Source organism: Dicentrarchus labrax, unplaced genomic scaffold, assembly GCF_905237075.1.
Source record: "Dicentrarchus labrax unplaced genomic scaffold, dlabrax2021, whole genome shotgun sequence".
Taxonomy (NCBI): domain Eukaryota; kingdom Metazoa; phylum Chordata; class Actinopteri; family Moronidae; genus Dicentrarchus; species Dicentrarchus labrax.
Genome location: NW_026136718.1, coordinates 22,820,122 through 22,847,730, shown reverse-complemented (window position 1 = coordinate 22,847,730; position 27,609 = coordinate 22,820,122). Strand labels below are relative to the sequence as shown.

The following is a 27,609-nucleotide window of genomic DNA, read 5'->3' as shown; positions in this document are numbered from 1 at the left end:
TATGAGAGCAGTGAGTGAACCAGAACAGTTGCGGCTGTAAAATCTGAAGCTATAGAACTCCATAAAGCTGAGAGGAGTTGGGCAGTCGACATGATAGCTCTTTATTGGTTTATTTTATTTATTCAGTTCAATCATGATCATTGTTGAGAATAAAATATCATAGTTACTAAATTATAGTATATTAAAATAAGTATATTTTAGCTGAAACAATACATTAACTGTGATATGATTTTGCTACTTGCAAAGATAAGAAACCAACCTGGTTTTATTTTAGTTATTTATAAAAAATAATGTACCCACAGCAAGAGTCATAGTGGTTTTCCATTAGTGTTTTTATTCATACAGTGAGGGTGCTCATACATAATATTTATTTTTTTCTATAAAATATATTACCTTTCAGTTCCTGAAAGCAAAACTAGATATAAATAATCAAGTTTCATCTGATAAGAAGCAACTCATTTTCAAGTGTCAACCAAGGCAATCAACTGTATCAGCAGTCAAAAATGCATTGCAGATTTAAGAAATCACATTCTAATAAAGACATTTTTATTTTTTTTCTGTCTAGCAAAAGCCACAATGCTCGAACACTCTGCCCACCGTCCACCAACACAAAAGACAATGATCATTTGGGTTTTCTAAAGTAGCAAATACTGTTAAAATACTGTAGCCACAAAAAGAGTTGAGCGGGCTTTCATGTGAGAGAAAGCAAAGACAGAAACACAGTCAGGGTGAGGAGGGAGGAAAGTGAAGAGTAAGGAAAGTGAGTGTTTGAACAGAAGCAACTGATGGATGCTTTATGATGTCTGTCATGTTGCGCTGTTAGACATTTTCTCTCTGGCTCTCCCCTCCTCATATATTTTTCTTTGTTTCCCTGTTGGATGAAATGCTCGACAGCTGTCATGACAACGCGTCGGCAGGACAGCGGCGGGTTCTCGGGCATCACAACAGCTCGCTGTGACCAGGGGCTGAGTTGAAGCTGTCTATAACGTAGAACAAGACAGGAGCCCGATCAATGGCAGGGAAATAATTAAAATATCACTGTGGCTGATCAATACTAGTATCTATTCAGCTGTGAGCTCACAACATGTATAAATGTAGAGTAACGTATCCACTCAATTATTGTTGTATTGCTTTTATTCAACCTTTTATAAATAGCAATTTAATGATCATGTTCCACACTACATGCTGTGGTGTTTGATTGACACTTGACTCACACTCTGTAACATCTACTCACACACACACACACACACACACACACACACACACACACACATAAATAAAAACAGAGAGACATGTACCAGACAAGTCCAGTGACTTATTTCTGTTTTGGGGTAGTCTAGGTTTTTTCACAGGGGGTTTGCGATTTGGGGGCTTCTCAACGTTATTAGGGCTTTCCCTGTCAGTGCCTGAGTTCAGTGAGGACAAAAAAACACCAATTAACAGTTAGATAGAGACGCTTTACACACAGATTAACATATATACACAAATTCCCAACATAAATATATATCGCGTAACAACCTGTTAGGTAAATAATAACAATATCTGCGATGGAGAAAAGACAAACTGTACCTGCGTCACAAGACATAGCCTTTCTGTTTCTCTGTGGTTTCACTGGTGCCTGAGGTCTCAATCCTTCTTCACCTGAACAACGTGAGAGAAAACTTAGAAAAAAAACTTTGTTTACATGCAATGAGTAACATAGATATTATCTTTCATATATATATATATATATATGTATGTGTGTGCGGGTGTTTGAACCCTATGTAAAGTTGAATTTAGCCAGAAGATACATTATCATTACCCATAGAAATGAGTTGGTTTAAAAGGCTTTGTTTTGTTTTGATTTAGGTGAGACTGAAGATGATTATTTAAGGGTTATACTTTTTTGTAAACTGTCCTCCATCTCTGCTGACTTCCTCTGGTTTTATAATCATAAAAGACCTAAGTTGTGTTCTAGGAAGATAGATTTTATTTGTAGAGCTTTGGAGAGGAGACAAACCTCTCTGTTTGCAGTTTAATGTTGTATGGAAGAAGTTACATTCTGTTATGACAAATGCTGTTTTAGCACTTCTACTCTTACTATTGGCTATATTTTACTGTCTATATTAAATAGTTAAATATGCTCATTTGAGTTAGATGATGAGCTCAGTACCACTTTCATGTCTGTTCTGTCTGTAGCTTCATAAGTAACAGACAAATATGAGAGTGGTACTAGGAAATATTAATAAATCAAGATGGAAAGAAATAATGGTCCAGTATGCAACTTATACAAATGTGATGTAAAAACATTAATTTAATTTAATTTAATTTAATTTAGGAACCACTAGTGCACATACACTGAGAATGGACTTTACAGTAAAGTAGGAGACATCTTGTGTACAGCAGGAAAACTTTAGAATTAATCAAAATTATCTATCATATTCATAGATAGATAGGTAATGAGGTAGAATGAGAAGATGTCTTTTGAAGGATTTTAATGTAGAAATTACACTTTTTTTTTTGTGCAAAAAACCCATATCAAACACACATTACTGTTCCAAGCAGAATATTCGTATATGTCGTAATAAATGTCTGGAGGGGATCTTTAAGTTATACATGCGTCACCTTGACTGGCAGCTCTGTCTGGTAATCCATGCACAGGCTTGTTAACAGGAGGTGGCACAGGAGGAGGAGGTAAGTTCCTCTCAGTGGCCGATTCTTTTGGAAAAGACACATACGAGGACGTCTTTGGCTGTTTGTAAGGACAGAAAACAGGAACAAATCAAAAGAGCACTAAATTTACAGTAACAACAGATGTACTCTTGAATAGATCTCATTTTTACAGAAATGGACTGAACAAACCATGCGTTGAAAATAAATTGCACACCTTTTCTGGAATTGGAGGAGGTTGACCCTCCGAGTCTCTTCTTTTTTCTCTCTCTTTCTTCTCCATCTTTACAGGATCTTTCTCTGTATCTCCTTCCTCCTCTGTACCTACGTATTAAAAAGAGTCGACTGTCACTGAGGTTTTGTTGAGGCAACAAGTGCACTCTAAACCTCTTTACAACCTACAATCTCCTTTCAAACCTGCAGCACATAAATGTGGATGACAGTGAACGTACCTGGTAGAGCCTCTGAGCTCTCGAGCCGATGTCTCTGCCTCAGTTTGGACAGGTTTGGTTTACTGCTTTGTGGCGGGGGATCGGGTTTAGATGCACAGGGAGCAGCTCGACCTCCTCCTCCTCCTCCTCCTCCTCCTGCTCCTCCGCTGCTCCTCCATCCCTCTGTAAACCCTCCACCAGCTTCGGGGCACATTGGTCTGTCTCCCTGCGTGTCCTGCTGATGCCAGTCTACTGCTTCTGTGCTTTTCAAAGGATCTGTTTCCTGTTTTGGCGAAGGCGTCCTGTCCAACGGGTACGGTGGCAGCGGCCTTTGAGCCAAATGAAGCGCCTGCACTTGTCTCTCTGTCTTCCTGCTCAGATGTCTGCTCTCAGTCCACTGATTGTCCACCTGTATGTCCGTTGGCCTGTTCTCCGACCACGACCTGTCTATCTGTCTGCCGCCCATCCACTGTCTTTCTATCTTTCTGTCAATCTGCCGCTGGGTGTGTCTGTCAACAGTCCACTGTCTGTCCATGTGTCTGTCTGGGTGTCTGCTCTCAGTCCAGTACCTGTCTGTTTGTCTGTCGGCTGACCTCGGTTCTCCAAAAGTTCTTTCTTGCAGCCTGTTATCAAACCGTTTCTCAGCATGTTGATCACTCTGCCTCGCTTCTATCCATGGCTTTTCTGCTTGTAGCACCTCTGTTGGCCTCTGTTTGTCGTCCACCCAGTACTTGTCTGTCTCTAACGGCTGCTCAAACACAGCATCCATTTCGGGTTTCTGGGAAAAAAACAATAAGAAGAGACAAAGGAAACCATCACACCCGAGGCAAACTTACAGCAAAATGAATATTTGTAGAAGGTCACACTGACGGTACCTCTCTGGGGGAATAAAAAGGGTGTTTGCTGCCTCCCCCGCCCGGGTGAGGGATGCCTGGCACTGGTGGTGGACTCAAAACAAGAGCATTTTTCCCCTGGTGATCGTTTATTTTCCCATCAGCTCCTTCGCCGGGAGACCCAGCTCTGGCAGCCGACCTCGGAGGCTGAAGGAGTGTGTATACATTCTCTGTGGCTGTCCTACAAGTGGGAAGACACCGAAGATGTTAGCCTGCTGGTGTCTCCACAGATTCAAATTACAAAATTAAGACTAAAATGTAACAAGCTTTGACAAAATGCAATTAGGAAGTATCACTTCTCTGGCAGAAACCAGCTATCCTGCTATCCTAATCTGTATTTGACATGCAGCGTGTTAATTTCTAATCACTTGGCTGAGAATCTGAGCCACCGGCTGTCATCTACATCTGTGCACACACGCTGGTATCAGCCTGCCTGCACTTTGGCAGCTATCAGCCATTTCTTGAATCAACAAAGAAATGAGGGAGATTTAGAGTGATATTTGTCAGAGTATTTATGGAGTTCAGTGCTGCCGATTGTCCTCATAGGAACCAAGAAGAGATAACCAGCAGAAAACGTGAAGCTGTAGAGCAGAATGTGGAAGAAAGACGCCTTTGTGACATGGTGTATTGTTGTCTGGTGCATCACATTGGCATTGTGTTGTCTATTCAAGGTTATCTTTTTAAATGGAGTCTGTGTGTGTTGTGCTTGTGCATACACGAACCCTGTGGGTGCTGTAGCAACAGTGTGACACCCATCTCCATAAACCTCTGCTTCAGACTCTGGCCCCTGATTGGACAAAGTTTGGTTGCGGTTCTTACGGAAACCGAAGATGGCTAGCATGTTTCTCCTCTTCTTCCTCCTCAGCGAGTGAGCTTTGTGCAGAGAGGAGAGCTGACTGAAAGAGGTGAGAGAAATTGAATGTCACACACACACACACACAAACTCCAGTCCAGTACAATCATCTTGTCTGTCCATTCCAGTCATCTCCGCTAGGATCGCAGCTTTGCTTCTGGTGTATAGTCAGTTTGAGTGTTGCTAGGCTACACCTCTTGCTACACAATGATTTAAAGTGCACTTTTTTATATCATAAATGTAATCATATAAAAAGCACTGACTTAACCTGATGGTCTGCAGTGTGGAGGGAGGCAACATTATTCTGATAAGCTGTGGCCGCTGTTCCTGAATTCAGATCTGCCAAAATAAAGGCTTACCCAAAATATAAACATCTAAATTAAAGGGTCACACTGTTCTTAATGCTTTCTCTTTCATTTGCATGATGGCTGTAGGACCAAACATTCATTTCCAAAGCCGACTGATTTAACAAATTTAACAAACTCACCAGCGGTCAATGACTCCCATCACCACGGCCACATTCAATCAACTAATATACTAAACATACAGAATCCTTTGACCAACAAAATGCAGTCACCAACTAACCAATCACGTCTTGTTACCGAAACCCTAATGCTCCAAACAACCAGCTCCACTGATCATCAAAGACTGACAAATTAATGTTTCACTTGAGCAAAGATGATGGACAGCAGTATAATTTGCCTCTGAATGTACAAGCAGCCAGCGGGATGCATCTCGCCATGAGATTACTTCAAACACACAGCACACTGGTCAGAGAAACAAAATCTTCTTGAATTATGAAAAATAATAACCTAAACATGAGCCAGTTAAAATAAAGCCTCAGGAAAGACACACACAGAAGAGAGAGAATCATTGATTTATATGGTCTGAGTTACAATATTATTTCTTTATCTCTTTTGTGTTTGATTGTGTGGCTCACAAGTATCATTGAACTAAAATGTCATTGAATTAAGATTTAATTTGGAAATTGCAGAAATGTCTTTAATGTTTAATGTCATGTTTTTTTGCTTCTTGTGAAAATATCACACTTCAAGGCCCAGTGTGTAACATTTAGGATGCTCTGATATCAGAAATGGAATATAATATTCATAGGTATCCAGGTTTCCATAAGTGTATAATCACCTGAATATAGGAATTGTTGTGTTTTCGTTACCTTAGAATGAACCGTCTTTTTTCTAAAGTTGTGGATCATCTTTAAAGGAATATGTAATTACTTCATGAGAGACATCTTGTTTTATACAACTTTAAACCGTTATGTTGTTGGTATGCCACTGAAGGCATCAACTGAGTTTATATTGCTGCTGTGCTGCTTCCACTGAAGCCACATTTTTCACAGTCACTTGCTTTTGTAATCTGTCTGTAATAGTGTAATTTGTCTATTCATATCATGTCTTTTGTTGTGTGTCTGTCTTGGTTTGCTATTATAATACACTCACATAGCAATTCTCATAGCGATGGAGGGAAAATCCTTTTATTGGAGTTACCGAATATACAAATTTTCTGATATTCCCCTGAGCTACCATTGTAAAAATTTCTTTTTAATCCACTGCTTACTTTTCCCAATGCACACCGTACACTCTACAATGATTTCCTAACATTAATTACAGTGATTTCAACCACAAACTGAGTGAATATTTAAGTGACTGTGTAGGAAACTTCTCTCCTGCTGGTGCATTCAATGACACTCTTTCAACTGAGATTTAAGTCTTTTTTGCAAAAAGACATTTTATTCACAAGCTATACAATTGGAAAATCAAACCCAGAAGATGAGTCTGTAAAAGGGTGATGAAATGTGATGGATAACTTATCTCAAGCAAGTTTGAAGACTCCGTAAATTGATCAATGCGCAATAAAATAAATGGAAAATAATGACTGCTTGAAAAGTAGGAACTCAATCTAAAAGCTTATGCTTATGTGGTATGCTATGGGAAACTGCAGTAACTCAAAGTAAATGTTAAAACATGTAAATCAAGCGGATGATCTCTAAGAAAAGATACACACAGATACAGTTTTACTAACTGAAGACTGACGGGAAACAGTAAAAGAAACTCCTACCTGTCAGGGAGAACTCTTTTAGTGTAGAAATCTGGGAGTCCATCATCAAGAGGGCTTATTCCTCCATTTTCACTGCAATGCTGTAGACACACACACACACACACACACACACACGCGCGCACACACACACACACACACACACACACACACACACACACACACACACACACACACACACACACACACACACACACACACACACACACACACAAAGTCAATTTAGAGAGGTTAGTTTACTTGAGCTGGGTTTCATTTGTAAATGTTCTGTATGCAATAAAACAAATGGATTACACTGGCTTCCGTGAGATGACATAATCCAATTGCAGCCATCCACTTTGTATAGATTACCGCTGACAAAGACAGGACTCACTGCCAGTAGGCATGAACATTAGGAAGTGGGAGAATTATGCAGAGAAAGAAAGAGGCAGACAGATAGATAGATAGATAGATAGATAGATAGATAGATAGATAGATAGATAGATAGATGTAGACATGTCACTATGTGTCAAAAGGTGCCAAGATCAAACCAGCCTTACCGTCTCAGAGGGGATGTGCCCTCCTTTGTGCCTCCGCGGAGGCCTTGGCCGAACCCGCGTCACATGATGAAGAGGCAGACCCTGTGTAGGCAGCTCTGACAGGCCCTCCCAGGATGCCGAGCGGGATAGCGGCGAGGAGTACGATGGCACGGAGGGGGGTGGAGAAGAGCTGGAGTCGTCGCACAGACCTGTGGAGAGCGATGAAAGGATTATAGAGGATGTGTGGACAAGAAACCGAGAAGGTACAGTCAAGATGTGGGAATCAACGTCGACTTTAAAACAATCGGCGACCGCTTTGAGATATACTGGTGCAAATCTGGTCAGATTAAAACAGCCATTAACAGACAGTCAGATGGAGAGACGGGAAAGGCGAAAAAAGAGAGTCAACAGAAAACACACTAATGGAGCCCTGAAAGAGACAGGATGGGGTCAGAGCTCGATAGGAAAGAGCGGAGAGAGGAGGATAAGAGGATGTAAAGCAGTACTCACTCAGCCTGGTGGAGACAGGTCGTATTCGTCTTGTTCTCGAGCTGCGCTTCTTAATGGCTATTGTGTCCTGGGAGAAAAAAAGAAAAAATGATACTGAGATGCTGAGAGACAGTATTAGAGTACAAGTACGAACAAGTAAACATGTCAAGTTGCACAAATGATACAACTACTATTTCAGTGCTTATTTCAGTGGAAAGTGCTGTACAGGTTTCAAGCTAAGGCTTACAAATTGAACATGTAAAAAAAGACAATACAAATTAACAAACACACACTGGGACATAAAGTCAGTATGAAAGATTGCACTGATTGTTGGCAGCAGGATCAACAGTGGCAGATAGCTGTTTGAGTTTAGACATGCCAGTGGCATGACTCTAAGGATGGCAATGTCAGTCTGTTGGTTGGTCCACCACTTCGGCCCAATATCTCCACTACTGGATTTTTCAGAACTGTTTAAATTCCCTGAAACCATAATAAGACTGATCAAAAATATTGAGACTTGATGGAAATGATTTACAACTTAAGGGAAGGTTTTATGAAGAGCTGTTGCACTGCTGTTTATTTGAAAACAGGGTGTACATAACCTGTGGTGAGAAAGCTGTCACAACAATTTCCAGAATCTGTCTGAGGTAATACTGGGGGACATTATATCCGAACAGTAAGCTGTTGGTTTCTTAAGACACTGTTTCCAAAAAACAGTAGAGTGAAATAGGCATAAAACCACATTAGCAGTAAAAGCCAGAGTAATATAGTGCAATAGATGCAATTATATTTTAAGTTTTACAAAAGAAAATAAATTCCTGGCAGGTTTTAACTGAGACATCAAGGCCAGAGGCGTATGAAGGGGTAACGACTGAAATAATGGCGATGAAAAGGGCCCGGGGCTTATGGCAGATTCTTGAGATAATGTCAGAGAAACATTTTATTCCTGCAGTTGTACCTGCTGTCTTGTAAATATTGAGCTGCTCTTTTAGTGTGTCAACATAGATTTACAATTCATTCTTTTTCAGGTTTGCCTAGTTTTCTTACATTCCAGTCATAGTGGTATCATTCAGCAAGGATTTAGTAAGAAACAAGGTTTTTTTTACATAATAAATGAAAGGAAGGCTGTAATTTGATGAGAAATAGGTCAGGAATAAAGGAAAGAGGGAGAATGTGTAAAACCAGTGTAAATACAGGGAAGGGAAGGGATTGGGAATTCAGATCATTTGACAGTAATCAAAAACATAACTATTTTGTCAACTTATAAAAATAGAGAGAAGTTTAGAAAACTTTGGTAGTCAATATAGTACTGTATGAGGGTACATAGTACAGGCCTAACCAAATCAATTTACATCAACTTCATTAACACTGTCCCTTTTAGGCCTTGGGTACCATGTATTACTTGATTTGCCTGTCAGGCTTATGGTGTAAGAATTATAGGCCTGAAATTTAGACTTTAATCAAGCCAATGAGTGAAAAGCTTCTAAAGGCCAAAACACAATTGAACTGACAGTACATCATAAATCCAAATATTGTTGAAAAGCCTCCAGGGGAGGAATTAGGGCTTTTTCATATTCTGACCTTTAGTGTTCCTGTCAAGGAAGTCAGTACAGTGTTTCAAATGCCAGACCCCAGAGGAAAATCCATCAATTCCTCCAAGATTTGCCAAAACTGAACCAGTGTTTTCTGGTTAGTAACAGAGCTCAAGCTGATTTATATGGTAAACAAGCAGAGGACAGTGACCCTTGTTTAGTCATATAAGATTAAAAACTAAATCTAATATCACAATTATACAATAGACCCCAAAACTACTCGACTGAAAAATGGGATATAGAATGAGGCCTGGAGATAACTAAGGTGGACTGGAATAATATATGTGAAAGTCACACTGATACTATATTAGGGTTCTGGAGAGAGTTCAAAAAACATAATACAATATTTTATGACTCTAAATTGACAATTAATACAGAAGGTTCTCAATGACAAAGCAAATGCTGGAGGTGGAAGCAGTGTATTTTTTTGGGCTTGTTCCTTATTTGTTTTATATTAGCAAGAAATATAGCGAATTATACAATATTACACTTGGGCAAAATCCTTTTAAATCTCTTTAAAATAATTTTGGATGCAAGCAAGAAAACCACCACACAGAGATTGCTGCAGGCAAAACTGCAACAAGAGACAACTGGAGTGTAACTGTCCATGACTTCAACTGTATGGGAAAATGGACACGTCACTATAGGCACACTCACTATGCTGGTGCTGAGCTCCTCGTCAGTGATGTCCAGAGAGTCTCTGTGTCTGTTGAACCTCCAGCCCGTCCCATCTTCACATGTCCCTTCCCAGCGTTTAAGATGAGACACCTGCCGGGTCTGAGACAGACAGCGTTCTTCAGCGCCTTCGACACCCACTCAATCGCTTTATCGTTGTCTTAGACGCATAATATCTTTTACAACAAGTGCTTTGTATTTACCAGGGTCTTATGGGTGGCGTAGAGCTCCTGCAGTATTTGGTCCACGATGGAGTTGGTGAGATAGGAAACCACTGACAGCTTCACTTCTCTGCAGGAGATTGGGTTAGAGGGGAGAGACAGACGGGAAGAGGTTTGGTAAAAGTGAGAGGAAATCAATAACCAGCTTATCAAATTCAGACTTATTGCTGCAGGGCTTTACTGCTGCTCTCCCCTTCCCCTTTCCTACATCTCTCTCTTACTCTAAGGCTCGGTGAATGTCCTGCGCCGCTCTTTCCATCAGAGCCGTCCGGATGGCTGAACGAGGGATGGACACGCGCTCGGAGACGGACGAGAGCGTAGGACTCAACCTCTCTGCCGCAGCAGAGGACAAAGGGCAGAGCTCGCGACACAGGGACACCATTGAGTCGACGATTACCTGCAGAGGACGCCAGCGATCAGTAACTCATCTGTGGCGGATCATGGCTTAAAAAGAGGCTGTTAGATCTACCTGAAGCTCCTTGTCCGCAGCTTTGGCGAGTTCACCAGCCAGAGAGTCCAGTCTCTGCCGCACCGGCCCGTCCACGGACAGCACATGAGCCAGCTCACACAGTGAAGGGTACAGCTGGGAGGGAAAAAAATGCAATTCACATTTCTGTGTGACAACAATATAAATACTACGCTCATACATTTCTAATACACATCACTCACAGCACGGGAGTTCCTGGCCTCTTTTAGCACTTGTTTAGCAGCTTGAATCTCCTCCATTTCTCCGACGCCTCGTAACACACACACCTGCTGCTGGACACGCACACAGAGGCGCTCCATCACCTTGGAAACAGACAGGCGGGGGAGTGTTACCAGCACCGAACACACATAAAACACTTATAAACACACGCAGATAAGTGCTACCTGTTCGGCAGTGCTTGTGACAAGGCCTTGGTGCAGCCGCAGGGCCTGTCTCTGAGAGAAGCGCTGGGTCTGGTTGTTCCTCACCAGAGCGCGTTGGATCTGTGCGGCAGAGAGGAAGAAGAGGAGAGTCATGGACATAAACTGGCCTTAAAAACACAAGGAGAACAGGCACAAAAGATGATGCAACAGGCAGATTGTTGCAGAGGGAAGTGCAATGAAGCAGAGTAAAAGGATGCAGAGGAGAGTTTACATTTCTGTTTCCTAAAAGCACTTTCAGGCTGAGGTAGAATCCATCTTACAAACCTTTTTAAGACCTTAGAAATGCACAAAGATTAACAGCTGCAGTAAGCCTAAGAGCAACACCTTTCTTTTATATATTTATAGTTTTTGTTTATTTACTTTTGTCCTAAGCACTGATGAAATAAAATGTAAGTAAAACACATCAAACAAAAGAAACAAATGAATTGATCAATTATTGATTTGGACCACACTGGCCATATGTTGGGTATCCACTGAGTGATTTACATCTGCCAACCTCTTCTCACTATGTAAGGCTGCCACCATCCATCCAGCCAGTAATAATTACAGTAATGACTGTAGCACTTTGATGGAGAAAGGTGTGGGTGCTGGGTTTTTTTTATTTTTTATTTTTTTGCATCAGCCTTTAAGTACAGCATCTTTACCTAAAGCCTAAATTAATATATTAATCTCCTCTGGTAGAAATACTGCTTTGCTGATGTTTCCCTTCCAACTTTTATATATGGTGCTCATGTTATTTCAGGTTAAACTTGTACTTAACAGTAACATCAGCCTCCAGCAGCAGCTAAACTGATCAAAGTTAACTTTCTGGAACTTACTTTCACTTTCACTGACATACAACTCACAGAGCCTCATATTTGCTCTGTCTTTTATGTTTTTGAATACAGTTTTTCTGTCTGAAACCTAAAATGCTAATTTCTGATGCAAGAAACTTGATACATATATGGTTCAAGTGCAAATTACAGCAGTAAAACAACACGATAAAAATGGTCTGTTGCAAACCAGATTCAAGTAATCTAATCCCACTTAAATTTTGATTTCTGACAATGACTTTGTCAATGCCAACCTTGGTCAGTGCCTGCTCTGTCCTCTCAGGGGCGCTGCGGTACGCCTGGCTGATGTCACTTAGGGGAAGAGGCATGTACTGCAAGGTGAAATTACTGAGAGAGGAAAGAGCAGAAGAGGAAGGAAGACCAGAGGAGGGGTCGAGTTATTGAAGGAGACAGTGACGGACTAAAGAGAGAAAATAAAGTGGGTTACAGATTCAAAGGTTAGTTAAGGTTAATATCCCCAATGGACAGAGCTCATCCCAAAATATCCCTCCTATGCCATGCAACGAGTGAGTAATACTTTGATCTTTGCAACCATGTCATCCATAGCCTAAAGGTAACTCTGGACCATTTAAGATAGCGAAGTGGAAAGCAATAATTTGCTCGGTTCACGTTGCAAATTTCAGTGTGTTTAAATGCTCTAAAATAGAAGGTACATTTATCAGTCTCTTAAAATCAATACGGTTCTTGCAGCAGATGTATAGAGTCTCCTCTCATTTATTGACTAAATTCTAGCGTGCATTTAAAGACTACATGCTGATGATGTTTTAATGCTCTTACTGTTCCAGGGCTCGAGCCACATCTAGAAATCCTGCTGCGGAGGTGTTGTTGCGATCCCATGTCACACTCCTGCAGGGCAAAGTCGTGAGTTACACTGAATACAAACCTCCATATACAGTAGTGCACAGGTTATACTGCAGAAAAAGGAGATATATCCCCTCTCTACATTCTTGTCCCTTCACCTGAGCGTGGTGTTGATCTGCAGGGCTTTGCTCAGCATCTTGGCTCCGATGTCGTCCATGTTGTTCCCGCTCAGGTCCACTTTTCTCAGGCAGGTGTTGCTGCCCAGGGCGTTGACCAGCACGGTGCCCCGAGAGCGCAGGCGTGACTCTGTCAGGGACAAAGACTGCAGGGCCTGGTAAGGCAGAGGGGAAACAGAGGTGGAAAGAGTGTTAGAGTGAGTGTGTGTGTGTGTGTGTGTGTGTGTGTGTGTGTGTGTGTGTGTGTGTGTGTGTGTGTGTGTGTGTGTGTGTTGGGGAGGAAGAAATAAAGTTGAGAAACAAGTAAGAGGAAAGAGAAGAGGGGACAGGGGAACTGTGAGGATAAAGTGCAGTGGTGAAATTTATCGCAGAGTGATGTGACTGCTCGCCAATATGACTTTACATGCCGTATATATGAATTATTTACAGTATGTGTGTGTAGTACTATAGACACTGTGCCTGCAAGGGTAACAGAGAAACAGTAATAATTAATGAAACAGTGACACATCCACAGTGAAACATCATGCAAAAATAATGTGTCCATGAATATAGCAGGATATACATGTCAGATGAGACTTTCATTGAAATGAATGTAAAAAAATGTTCCTTAAGTCAAACAAGTGTATTATATCCCCCTTTTCCAAACTGTTAAATTAGCATTTTCTATGAGTGTGGACATTTGCTGTGTTCTCACTCACACATTCCTCCTCCTGTATGAGCTGAACCAGCTTCTGCAGGACTTCATCCAGAACCCTGCAGACACAAACACAGAGACGAGGCTGGATGAGCTGGCACGAGTCATTTCCTGCTGCCAGCGAGCTGTCGACCCGGGGAGCGGCAGTCGCTTATGAAAACGGAAGTTAAATCACAGACACGTATATTCAAGCTGGCATGTGTAGTGCATGCGCCCTTGTATTTACACACACACACACACACACACACACACACACACACACACACACACACACACACACACACACACACACGTGCACATACACATAACTGCAGTAGCATGGAGCATGGCAGCACCTGTTTTTGATGTTGAAATTCTTGCCCAGATGAAGGTGTTTGAGGGAGGGGTGTCTGGAGAGGGCTGGCAGTACCGTGAGCAAGTCTGCATCGAGACCTGTCAAGACACACACACACACACACACACACACACACACACACACACACACACACACATATATATAGAGCTCAACACGGCTGGATTCATTAACAGCCCACTCAAACATCGCCTGCCTGAGGACAGAAAGTCAAGGTCACAGCGGGAGGTGTTGAAGCATGCCACCGTACCGTTGTCTGAGATATCCAGAGTGGCGATAGAGGAGACTCTGGGGAAGAGTTCCTGGATTACAGCAGCTCCCGCAGACCTCAGCTGGAGACAGAGAGTGAGAGAGAGAGAGAGTGAGAGGGAAGGGAAAACTAACATATGCACGGGTATGAATCTGAGTCATTTTAGGTTTAGTCTTTGGGGAATTGTTCTATTTTTCCACAGTGAGGCAGATTTATGGATGCTTTTTTATGTCTCTGCAAGCAGTCTGAAGGTTTGTTGAATGATGAGCTCTGCTTTGCTTGTGATCTGCAGCAGCTTTGCTCAGTGGTGGGGGAAAACAACTTCTCTGCTACCTGTTAGCTTAGCATTTTTTTGCTTAAACAAGTAAATATATAAGTATCCTATTAACCTGAGAGCTGTTTCCATCATCAAAGCTATATATCAGCTCATAAAATATGATCTCAGTGCTGCTTACATAATAATACACCAGTAAAATTAATCCATTATTATATAGTATAACAAAATTTTGCTGATTATAGTTCAGTATTTTTACTTCTACATTTTTAATACAATAACTCTATTTAACATTGGGGTATTGCTACTTTAATAAATGATTAGAATACTTCCACCACTGCTAATGAGTTAGGCTAGGACAATTATATAATACATTTCTGTGTGTAGTTGTGAATCACACTTTGTAAACCTGTTTTTCTGAATGGATGAGAAGGGCTAAAAGAATTAGTCGAAACTGTGATTGTTTTTGGCACTGACTTCAGCTGCAAAATGAGTACTTGTGACTTATATGTGTCTGTTTACGTGTGACTTCAGTGTCACGCAAAGTGTGGGAACTTTGAGTTTCAGACATAGTATTCCGCTTTGAATCCGTACTCAGATATTCACAGTCTACATTTTAGACATTTTATTTTAACTATAAAAAATACTTTGCACGCATTCACACATTTATTTATTTCCCACAGGTTTAACAATAGCTGACGTACCATAAGCTTTGAAACTATTTGTGAACATCATTCCACAAGCTCACAACCCTATTGATCCTTATTTGAGTCCATAGAGTCAGGATTCAGAATACCGTTAAACTGCATAGGGAGAAAATGCCGAACTATTCCTTTAACTTAAGCTCAGACTCCACTGCAGATGTAGCGATGAACTCTTACCTCACAGCCACTGATGTCCAGATGAAGGTCGTTGATATGAGGATTGGAGGTTAACCCTGTTAGGAGAGCCCTATGGAGACAGGAACTATAGGAGTGAGTGAGAAAGGACAAGGACAGGAAGCTGTGTATATCCATATGCTTCAAATCTGCCTTTATCACAGAGGAGTTTGGATAAAAGGAAGCAGATTTGAACGGAGAATGAGAAGAGACGTGGCGAGTACCTCAGAACATCAGGGGGCAGTTTCATAGAGGCCAGGCTGACATAAGTGAGACTGAAGGCAGAGCTGAAGAACTGGCGGAACAGCGGCAGCGTGTCCTTCACTTTCCTATTGGATAAAAAAAGGGATGAAAAAGAGGAGATGTAGAGGTGAGGAGATATAGAGAGCGGGCCACACAGAAAGAGATGAAGTCACACTGTTGACATGCTGGGTAAATATGAGTGCAGAGCACTGACACAGAATGAGAAACAGAGTGAATATTGCTTTGGTGTAAGAGGAGGGAGCGAGCTGGGTCAAATGATAGATAGCTCCGCTTAAATATGCATGAGTCTTATCTATGCAGACAGCGCTGAGAGTTCTGGTTTTAAACGGCAGTAGACACACCCACTGAGAGGAAACAGAATGTTCCAGTGATTCCAACAAAGCTCATTTCTGATTTCCCATTAAGCAAAAGATGATGATGACAAAAAAGAAGTGAGAGTGAACGGATGACGAGAGAGGGAGGATGGAGGCTTTTAAGGTGACATAAGGGTGATATATTTCCAGATTTGGCTTTGCTGCTGCCTGTATTGTTTAGGTAATCTTAAAGATGTAACTAACCTGTGGGAGAAGGAATTTTTGGAAAGATTCAGAAAGGAAAGATCAGCGCAACACCCCCTCAGAAGAGCCCCAAATAGCTGCATGAGACACAGGGTGGAGAGGGTTAATCTGGGCTGAGCATTGCACAGAGAGAAATGCATTTCTTTTTAAATGCTACACATAAACATTTGATCGTCCTCAGCCATTAAATACTCACAGAGTCCACAGAGCAATCTGTGCCTGACAGATCCAAATGGACCAGGCAGTTGGGCTGTGACAAAAAGAGATACAAGTTCTGGAAACAGAAGGAGAAAGATGTCATATTAAGCTAGAAAAGTGGTGTATAAATGGAGCAGCATGTGTTTTTGTTTCCAGATGGGTTGCGCTTTCTGACCGAGGCATCCTCTCCCGAGAGGACCCCGGGGTTTTTGCTCAGGTCCAGGTGCAGTAGAGAGTTGGAGTACTCATCGCTGGAGCACAGGGCCTGAGAGAGAGACACCACTCCTGGGGGGGGGGAGAGAGAGAGAGAGAGAGAGAGAGAGAGAGAGAGAGAGAGAGAGAGAGAGAGAGAGAGAGATGGATAAAAGGAAAAAGAGAAAGAGGGTGTGTGTGTGTGGGGGGGGCTGTACAAGATTAAAAGACAGAGAACACTCTCAAAACATTTTGCGTCCTTACATTATTCATAGACATCTGCAGCGGCAGGTATCAGTGAATGTAATGGGAAGCAGTGCATCGTATCTGCCTGCTTCACTGTAGTATTTAAATTCTCCACTGGGTACAAGGTAAGATGAGACAGTAACAGGAGGCACGCTGCCTGCAGGGCTGCACAAGGCAATATACACTAAGTCAATATGGAGTCGTAGCAGGGGCCAAAACATGAAACAAAGCTCTTCTGGAGAGAGAATTATCTGGGGCTTTGGAGGTTTTATATTTCTTATATCATCTAACCCAAACTCAGCTGCAGCTTTATACAAACTATTGGTTTTATTTCACTATTTTCCACTTCTTTTTAGTGAGTTCCTGTCTTGCATTGTGGAAAACACTCCAAACTCTGGTCACACTTTATTGACATTATTGAATTAGACTAGACAAAGGAAGAGAAGGAAGGAAATCGAGAGGGACAAACCTTTGGATGTGAGTGAGGTCTTGGAGAGGTTGAGGAGACGAAGTCCCTTGCTGAGGCGACACACCTGCTGGATAAGGTTTGACACACCTGCAGCGTGCATATAAGAAGTATAAAAAAAAAAATTTTGCTTGACCAAGTCTTAATGGGCCAGTCTGCCCCGCCCCCCAACCCAAATCTTTTTTAATCTTTTCTTCTTTTAGGTGTGTATGTTCTTTTTGCTTCACTGTTATTTTACTTTCCTGGTGATTTCATCAAATAGGAAAACTGTAACTAAAATACATAATTGAAATTCAGACTTCAGCTGCAGAGACACAAAGTTGACGTTTCATTGTACCTTGGTTGTCCAGAGAGTTGTGGGCCAAGTTGAGTGAGTGGATGACAGAAGCAGGGTTCTCTGAAAGAGCAGCTGACATCTTCTGTGGAAAGTCTCTGTAAAGTGGGTCCATAGTTTCATATAGAAAAACACAGGTTGTAAATACAGACAAGCATTTGAAGGGGCACTGTAGCGATTCAGCATTACACTGTTGTTATGATTCACAAGAGATAGTTTAAAAAGAAGAATGGTCAAATTGTGTGCAGCAGAGTCTGATATATCCTGGCTTTTAGTCTGTAGTATGGGGTGAGCTCTAAAAACACTAGATCCTATACTTCTCATCATCAGGATGATGTTTCAGACAGTAGAAAGCTCCCTTCAGAGCCACAGACAGCATTAAGTGACCCCTGGCCCTCCTTGTGACAAGTAAACTGATCTTCATGTGCCCTTTTGAGCAAACAGAGTTGATAGAAGACTGAATGGATGAAAAGTCGAAGAGAGTTGCCAGATGGATCAAAACTCACGATTTTAACCCAGCGTTCTCCAGAGTAATCTCTTCCAGGCTGGAGGATTTGCTGACCGTGTGCAGGACCTGCTCGGTGACCTCTGACCCCTCAAGGCAAAAAGAAACATTTCAACTAACCTTTTGACCTGTGTGTGCAGCAATGTAAAACCAGAGACATTTGTACTTACTATGCGCAGGTCTTTGCAGTACAGTTTAGTGAACCAGGTGTTGTACGCCATCGATGCGACGATCACTGCCAAATCCCTGGAAAAGATAAATCCGAGGTAAATGAGGTAGCATATTTCGGAGGTAATAGTGTTTGACCGCTCTCCGTCCCTCACCTGCTCTCCAGGTGGCTGAAGTCCAGCAGGTTAAACTCTCGGTTGTCCTGGGAGTGATAGATGGTGTCCACATCCTAGGAGCAACATTACCCATGAGCCTGTTTGCTGCAGTATATGACCCCCTCATTTTGCGCACAGTGCTGTACGTAACACTCAAAAGCACTCACAGCGACACAGGCCCAGTCCCACAGCTCTTACCCACTGCACTTCCTCCTTGCAGCTGATGCCATTATAGTCGCACAGAGCGGAGTACGTCTCCGAGAAGCCTCCTGAGAGAGGCAGGCGGGGGAGAAAAACAAGGGAGAAAAAAAAAAGAGATGAATGAGTTGATGTGAACAGCTGCTTCCTTCGGTGATAACAGGAGAGAAAATGGAGGAAAATGCGCACAGAAACATTTGTCCAAATTATCAATCTTTTATTTGTGTGACAAAGCACTTTAAAAAGAACATCTGGGAAACCATTTGTGGAGCATGTGAGACAACTTCCTCTTGAGTCTGCCAATTTGTGCGCAGTTTGTATGCCCCTATCTGAGTGTGAGACTGCGTGTGTACGCATGTGCAAATTCCCATGTTTGATGATAATGTCTCTTACCACAGGCCCTCTGGGTTTCCACTGAAGTCTCTGAGCTGGGCGAATACTTCCTGCTGCCCTCAGAAAGGTCACTGTCTGAATGACAAATGGAAGGGCTGCAAAGATAAAAGAAACACAGATACTGTAAGGAATCATTTATCTTTTGATTATTGGATAAATAAAGGTCATTCTTCTTTAAACTTTCTGATTATCTACCACTGCACAGACATGTGATTTATTCTGATCTTTCTTTCCTGTGAGAAAGAAACACTTACGCAAAGATGGAGTTGTTGAATATTCGAGACAGAGCGAAATTAATATGGTTGACCACATGATTGAGGTGTTCGCGTGACTCAAACCTCAGGGAGTAGCTGGACTTGTCAGTGTCGATAATGACCTGTACAGAAAATGGAACTGTATGAAAACGATTGGGGTGGGGAGGAGGGTTCAATCTTAAGTTTCACTTTTTTTTTTAAAACAACACCCTCACCAGCATTAAAAAACTGCACCTTCTTCCCCCTAATATCTCAAAATATAGTACTGAGTTTGTTGTTTACCATTAATAACTACTAGACATAAGACAGAACGCAATTTAAACCTACACACATAAATGGAATATTAAACATAGAATAAAGATATACACATTAAAAGGCAAAACTTAAATTGGTAAGAGTTTACTTAGATCCCTATTTAGAATTTATAAAAAGTATATAAAAATATAGCACATTATAATGTAGTTATAAGCAGAGACATTTTAAGTATTTATTCACGTCCAGTATTTTCAATAATTATAACTTCTCCCATGAAGATATATTATTTTGTCATTAATTATCTGTTTATATAACAGTTTCCAGATATGGACGCTTCAGTAAACATTTAAAAAGACCAGACAAAAATGTCGTCCTCTGCAAATGGCAAAGTGCACTTTTATAATCTGTGGCGCACACTAAAGCCATCATTTCTCATTTGTGAGCAGTTGATTTAATTTTCTGTAATTAATACTGCAAGCAAATATATATTTTTAAAAAGAATATTATATAATAATCAAAAGACTTTTTCATGTTCTCCCAAAACGTTCAGACTACCTGCCCTTGAGCACAAAGCAAACACAAAATCCTCCTTTTCTGACCTTCCTTCCCACCCTAATGATAATGTTTGTACAGTTTCTCTCATTGCCAGAATAGTTAATAAGACAGCCTTGACTCTCACTGTTGCTGTTTTGATAAATGCTTTAAATGTGGTTTGTCATTCTTTAAAGGCCAAAGTGATGTAATCACTACGTTATTCAACTTGCAGACAATCAATTAGCTGTAACGCTGGAGCGAAGAGCATTCAGAGTTCAATATTAACGTTAGAATTCACCTGGTGCTCAGGATGGGAATTCAAAGCTCGAATCTCCAAGAAGTTGAATGTGGTTTCTACCTGTTGTCACAGATACAGTCGACAAAGTAAAGATTTCATCAGGCAATGTGAAAGAAACAGCTTCATACTGTACGGTAACTGGAGACAGAGAGCGGTAAGAAGTACCTTAGCGGGAATCTTTGGCGCCAAGAAATAGAGACGCCATGTTGTGAGGACCTAAAAAAAGGGAGTAGAGCAAATTGAATCAAGATTACGGAAAAGTTCACTGCACAGTCACAGTCCCCATGGGGAGAAAATAGTCCCAGGAGTTTCCATGGTAATGACAAGAGGGAAATGGAGGGGAGTCCTCTCTATATTCATGTATTGATCTAGCTAAAAGCCCACTGTGTCAGAGGCACGTTGTCTAACATTAATAGATTAACATACTACGATACGAGTTGAGAAATGATGACATGCTGCAATGTTTTAGTCACATTGTCACAAATACGAGATGTAATTTCATTAGCGTTACATTACGTCTGCTGTGGGCAAACGTGAAAGTGGCTCCTATATTTAATTTGAAACATATAGTGTGGCTCTGGGCTCAACAGGCAATCATTTCTGGTCATTCAGCATCTCCCTAGATCTTTAATAGTAAAACTTAAAGGGAAGAACCGCCCAGTTTCAGTAGTAAATGTTGTTTTTCTGCACATTTCAAGTCATTGGATCTGTTCCAGAACCAGAAATGCCGGTCATGGTGGGTCAGCATGCCAAATTAGCATTTTTGCTACACTACCTCTGCTAATTTGCTGTCTGCAGTCTGAAGTGTGTGGAATAATTTTTAGTGGAATGGAAAGTTGATGGGAGTTTGGACGTGACTGGCAATTTGAAAGCAAACAGAGAGCTTATTTGTGCATCTCTATCTGAGCAAGCACACACAGCATTCCTGCGCCTGCACCCACTTATTCTGGGCATGGAAACATTTGTGTCATGCAGCTGTTGGATAAATCTGATTCTGCCCCGATTCTTGTTCAAGAGCGGCAAGTCTTTTTTTTTTTTTTTTTGCAAACACACCCTAAAAAAGTCAGTCCCCCTCTCCATCAAGGCAAACAAAGAGTAGTGATTCTTTGGCATTTGGCTGCTCTCCACCAGCCCCTGAGTACTGCCCTCTGCTCTTTTTCTTCTCCTCTTCTGCTCCGTCGCTCTCAATCATTTACTCCATTCTCTCTGATGGCCCTGCTAAAACACTCCCTCAGGACACAGCTCCCCCCCCCCTCCATGTGTCTCTCCCCAATGAAAAACAGTAATTAAATTACAGCTCTCCCACTCCACTGTATGTGTTTTTTGAGAGAGGAGCTTGACACAGGCCTGTCAGAACCCCACACTGACAGCCTCTTACACCCACACAGCTAGCGAGGTGTCTGAAATGTGGTCACTCACAATGTGCATGATGGAAAGAGAGAGAGGGAAGGTTGAGAGAGAGGTGATGTGCGTGTCTGAAGGAGTTGATTAAAAAGACCAGATTGTATTACATTACGGTGATGAGTCGGGGTTACGGGTGGTAGTTGAGAGAGAGCGAGTGAGTAAACAGGAGTAAATCATGCTGATGCAGCAGGAAAGAGAGAGAGACTCATCCAAGTATGTCACATCAAAGAGCGACCATACACACATCACGCTTATTGTGGCGTATAATTATGCAGGAGAGCTGCTACAGGACAGATATTCTAATCTTCTCTTGTTTGACACTTTGGGTGAGGAAGACATCAAGCTGAAGATAAATTCATGTGACCTGCAGTGACAGAGCAAAACCACCAATCACAACCTTAAAGTAGCTTCGACTCATCCAACTCCTCACTTCCAACCTTAACGCATTTAAGCTCCCCCAAAAATGTGCTAACCCAGTGCATTTGATCAAACTCCAATCGATGTCTCCGTCTTCTGTGTGCACGCAGCAGGAGTGAAAACTCTTGCTTTCCAGTTCAGCTTTTAAGAGGAAGCAGTAAATGAGACGTGGATTGGAAAGAGATTATTGGAAAGATGTTTCTGGCAGATAGACATATCAAAGTGCCTGAATATCAAAGGATGTACATGCAGAAACTCTCCTAACCGCCCATCCTCGCCACACGACGAATCATTAAAGCATCCATTGAGCGGAAGCGTCGCTCTGCCAGGCTGAAGCTTGCTCGGCTGGGGATGAAAGCTCATTGGCTCATCGGGGGATTTCAGGAGGGGCAACGGGAGTAACTTTAGTCTTTTAAACAGTATAAAAACCACACTGGCTTCACTGCAGTTGGGAATGGTATAAGACCTTGCTTATACAGACATGTGGTTTCATTGCTGCACTTCACTGCACTCAATCAATAAAACCTGCTTTGTAGTGTATGTGTATATATATATATATATAATGTATGTTACCCCTCCCTGTGCATGAGGTGTGTGCCTTTGTGCACCTATATAAGTCCAACCATGTGCATTGTGCAAACACATACATTTTTCCAGGGACCAGTCTAAGTTCTGGTCCATAGTGTTAGAAGTGATTGCCCCAGATTTTATCCAGATAGCTGGCTGAGCTTCACTCACTCTAATAGAGATTTCATATCTCTGCCCCATATTCTTTGATGAAAGCACCCAGAATCAAAGGCTGTGAGCGGCCCAGCCCCCTGCTGCTACTGCCTACTAGGAGTCCACAGCCGCTCGCACAGATACTGTCTATCCAATATTCATCCTCCAACAGCAGTCACAGAAGAGGGGCAGCAGTTATAGAGCAGTTAGCATGTGACCTCAGAAGCAAGCCGCTTCCCTGGTAAATCATGGAGAGTCTCTACCTCCGTTGTCATGGATCCATTAACACTGCAGTGGAAGTTAACATCAAAGATACTGTACATACATGATGCATGCAACACACTGCTTAGGCTGCAGGATTGTGGCATTCTTCTACATGAGCAACCCAGTGTTACTGTAGCGCAGAGGCTCATTAAAATAACAGCCCAGCCCACAGTTAACTTACCAATATTCTGTCCTCTGTTTTGCCATTTTTGGTGTCAAGTTTTATGCCATGAATGAACTTGATAGATGATTTATCAACAATCTTCCTGATGCTTTCTGTGGATAAAAGCCACAACACATAGACAAATAATGTTAGAAATGTAGGCACACACAGGGAACTCTCTGTTTCAGTCTTTTCAAGGACCAAACCAGCATTTTTGCATATTTCAATAAAAAAACACATTACTGCTGAGCACTTTTAAAAGCATGCTGTACTCTCTTAGATTTGTTTGTGTTACATTCCAGATAGACGCAGGTAAATTATCACGGGGAAAATGATGTCTGCATTTATGTTTGTCACAGTCACATTAATGTTGTGTGAGCAGTGAGTGCGGGGATGTGATGTTAACTGTAGATTATTTGTCTCCGCAAGTTGATTTTTCATTTTGTAGCATAACTGCCTTCGAGGTAGAGAAAAAGTACATTCAAATATCAATTTGGAAGATAATTGGTGATAATAAGCACACATATTTCATAGTAAATGGTTTAAAATAGGAGCACCCCAATGTTCTAGGGAGGCACGGCAGTGTATCTGGTTTGAAACCAGCCAGGCACCAAAACCCCAGTATCACGACACATATCAAATACATCCAAATCAAACTAACCCACCCTGACCTTTGGGTGGACAGGCCTGTATTCATTATATGTCAGGCTTTTATTTTGAACAGACTTGTTGTGACATTTCAGATGATAGAATAATCCAGCCAACTCTGAGTCTGAATATATCCCTAATAATTATAAGTTGATACAATATGCATGCAACACTGAAGCAAAAAGACTAACAGGGTATTATGTGCTTCAAAACACAATATGGCCCGTAGTTGTCTGGATTAATCATGGCTGGAAATATAACAGTTAGTCTCCTTCTGTATTGCTCAATGAGTTCAGGACCATGTTATCACCGAGCCACTGTATCTCGTGGTATCATTAAAATGGTTCACAATATGCTTCAGTGTTATCTCCTTCAACATGACACATGCAAGCATCAGTGTCTATGATTCACTGAGAACTGTTCCTGTCAAGCAGCATCACCGTCAGTGCTGTGACCTTCGACATGTATACAGCACATAACCTGCCTGCCGCGCCAGAAGTGTCTTACTCACGGAGTGGGAACACACAGCACCGACACACCATCTCAGAAACATACAGTCGCTGGCCGGAATGACAAGATTTAGCCTCTCCATTACTGTGGCTGCACAGCATCCCGACTGACGACTTTATGAGCAAATCGATTCTGAAGCCAGGACGGTGGGATTTGGCAGGGGGAGTTGATACAGTCGCAGCACATAGTAAAGCAAGTTTTACTCTTTATGGAGCAGTGCTACTTCGTACTTCCACAGAGGAATTTTAACTCCTCCACATTTGTCTGTCAGCAGTAGTTACATTTCAGTAGATTTTACAGACAAACCATAGAATCAGTTAATGAAATAGGATGAATAATAGAATCAACTCACAGTATATAAAGTAGATAAAGGTGGCATCATTAACCTGCTACAACATTAACATACACTTGAATGCATCGCTGATTATCCAATGATATAGTATTATGACACTAAAAGGGTACAGTGTGCTACAAAATTAGCACTTTTTGATGCTTTTTGTGCATTTTGCTGATAACACTTTTGTACATTTACTTTAGGTTTTTAACTTTTACTTGTGTACTAGAGTATTTTTACAATTTCGAATGTACACAGCAGCAGTATCTGAGTGTTGGGCCTCCTTTCCAAACCTCCAAAATATACATAAATGCTCTTCTGAAAACGAACTGGTGCCAGTTGGCACCTCCAGTCAGTGAGAGTAGTGAGAGCCAGAGATGGATTGATAACATTGATATAACACTGGACAACAGTCTTAGTCCATCCAGCGAGGAGATCAGGACTAAGGTCTCATTCAGGTGACCTTGTGCAGGCCTGCAGACCACCATGGCCCGGTGGCCCCGGTGCTCCACCTGTCAGTCAGAGCAGGCAGGGCGCCGCAGGTGACTGAATGGAGAGGCAGGGATTCCACTGGATTAATCATCACAGTGCGCCTAATAGAGCCATTAGGAGTAATTAACACAGCAGCAGAGTCCCGGATACCCTGAGCATGTGTGCAGTGTGTGTTTCTGTGGTGGTGCGCGTGCGTTGCGCTCGTGCACGACATTAAATCCGAGGCAGTGCCGTGACTTTGACATGTGTAAGCTGTTGCTGTTTGAGGGGAAAAAAATGATCAATATTTGCGCGTTCTGTCGCGCTGTTGGGTTTGCGTGGCTCATGCATTCTTGCTGGCAAGATACGGTGAACATCTGCCTCTGTCAGCCCCCCCATCGCTTCACTTTCGCACGCACGCGCACGCAGCACGCACGCGCGCAATCACTATAGCAGGATAGGCTGCAGGAAAACAAAGATAAAATACACAAGGGTTGAGGTTCAGAGAGGGGAGGAATCACACTCTGACATAGTGTGTGTTGGTAAAAACGTGCAGGGAACAAAACGCTATCAGACCCACGAGTACAAACCATTATGTCCACAACGCCCCTTTTTCCTCTCTGGCCTAAGGCTGGGGGTTTTTATTACCTGATCCGCCCCGAGGGGCAGATTTCAAACAAGGTATATTTCCCCTGCACTGTAAATAATTCATCTGCACATTAACTAATTCACATGCACTGAGAAAAAAAAAGAAGAAGAACAAGAAGAAGAAGAAGAAGAAGAAGAAGAAGAAGAAGAAGAAGGGAGGGGGAAGAAAGCCGCCCCGGAAAGGTTCAGGGTAAAATGAAAGGTGTAGCTTATGACTATCATCCAATGCGTCTGTTCGGTCGCAGCCTCCGCCAGACGCGCGGAGGAAAAGCATCCCGAGCATGAACGCAGACACGCCGGGGGTGACCGCGGTTATAACCCGCAACAACAACACGCACACACACGGAGCAAAATAACCAAGCGGCGGTCTCTACCCACCTGTCATATCCTTGCTCACACTCACGAAACCAGAGGCAGTGATCTCCTTAGAAGCCATGTCTGTTCCTCTCTCCTATCGCCACCCCTCCTCCTCTTCCTCTCCTCCACCTCCTCCCCACTGGCTCTCCTCTCTCTCTCTCTCTCTCTCTCTCTCTCCCTCTCTCTCTCACAAATGGACAAGAAGGATGGTCTCTCTCCCAGGCATTCCAGCAGAGCATCCGACTTCCTGGAAGAAACCCTGTGGATGTTGGGAGGCTGGCTGTGGGAGCGATGGGAGGTGGAGGGAGGGGCAGAGAGGTGGAGGGAGGGATGATGAGGAGGAAGGCGGGGATCAGTCGGGGATAATGAGGCGGCTGTAGTTACCTGTGCAAGCACAGAGCGTGCAGTCAGGAGGAGTTCATAGGAGATGCACTGTAGTTTGGCTGCAGGAAGTTAGAGGTGCAACAAAAACCAAAGAAAGATTCTACCACAGAAGATTATAATGAGAAAAAGAATTGCCTTTCAGCTGTAATTAAAACTAATCCACACATGCTAACATGCTGATGATGCTAAAGTTAAACTGGAATCACATGTAGTGATCCCTCTTTGTTGTAAAACAAACATACAATGGATATAATGTTATTTAAATGTTTTGTGTTTTTTTGAGTTAAAAGGAAGTAAAATGATATTTGGGAAAATATCAGAAATGCTTCTTTTGCTCTGAGGCAGCTGGAGGAGGCTGTGTCAGTGTCTGTGGTTGACAGACAGCAGCTGGCAGTAAACAAAGGCCCCGTTTACACATGGCATTAATATTTCCCTTGGTTGATCCGATCATACGTGGAAAGCTCAAAGTATGAATGCACCCAAGACGCACTTAGATCTGATCTCTCTAGCTGCATCCGAAGGCGGTCTGGGCTGCAGGTGATTCTTTCAACAATGTAAAGCAATGTGTCTTGAGCCACATTGAAGGACCACACTGTCTAATTTCCATTTGGTTCACTGCAATGCAAACTGCAGTTGGGCTCTCTTACCTGCCAAGATAAGCAGATGAGGAACACACTGTCTATGTCAGCCTATTTCACCATTGAACTAGTA

The 27,609-nt window shown here is 42.2% G+C and overlaps 1 protein-coding gene across 3 annotated transcripts; it reads right to left on the bottom strand.

Annotated features, from left to right (window-relative positions):
• Window positions 1–314: 314 nt before the first annotated feature.
• Window positions 315–26,808, bottom strand: LOC127350625 (capping protein, Arp2/3 and myosin-I linker protein 3-like). Of its 3 annotated transcripts, XM_051377437.1 has the most exons (40): window positions 26,536–26,808; window positions 23,565–23,659; window positions 20,744–20,794; window positions 20,579–20,638; window positions 19,492–19,613; window positions 19,238–19,332; window positions 18,845–18,915; window positions 18,647–18,720; window positions 18,494–18,569; window positions 18,325–18,413; window positions 17,822–17,916; window positions 17,488–17,574; window positions 16,756–16,865; window positions 16,579–16,656; window positions 16,383–16,459; window positions 15,786–15,890; window positions 15,565–15,634; window positions 14,410–14,491; window positions 14,143–14,239; window positions 13,812–13,866; window positions 13,096–13,268; window positions 12,914–12,982; window positions 12,370–12,463; window positions 11,265–11,363; window positions 11,064–11,183; window positions 10,864–10,977; window positions 10,616–10,791; window positions 10,377–10,464; window positions 10,156–10,275; window positions 7,928–7,994; window positions 7,439–7,626; window positions 6,903–6,982; window positions 4,696–4,869; window positions 3,956–4,154; window positions 3,102–3,858; window positions 2,867–2,973; window positions 2,605–2,731; window positions 1,570–1,641; window positions 1,299–1,406; window positions 315–980 (listed from the first exon to the last, which is right to left on the bottom strand). In XM_051377437.1, the coding sequence occupies exons 1-40, from the start codon at window positions 26,591–26,593 to the stop codon at window positions 940–942; spliced, it is 4,620 nt and encodes a 1,539-aa protein (XP_051233397.1). In that variant the 5' UTR covers window positions 26,594–26,808; the 3' UTR covers window positions 315–939. The 3 variants fall into 3 exon arrangements, with proteins under 3 accessions (XP_051233397.1, XP_051233398.1, XP_051233399.1); XM_051377438.1 differs by lacking the exon at window positions 1,299–1,406; XM_051377439.1 differs by lacking the exon at window positions 4,696–4,869.
• Between the last annotated feature and the right edge of the window lie 801 nt (window positions 26,809–27,609).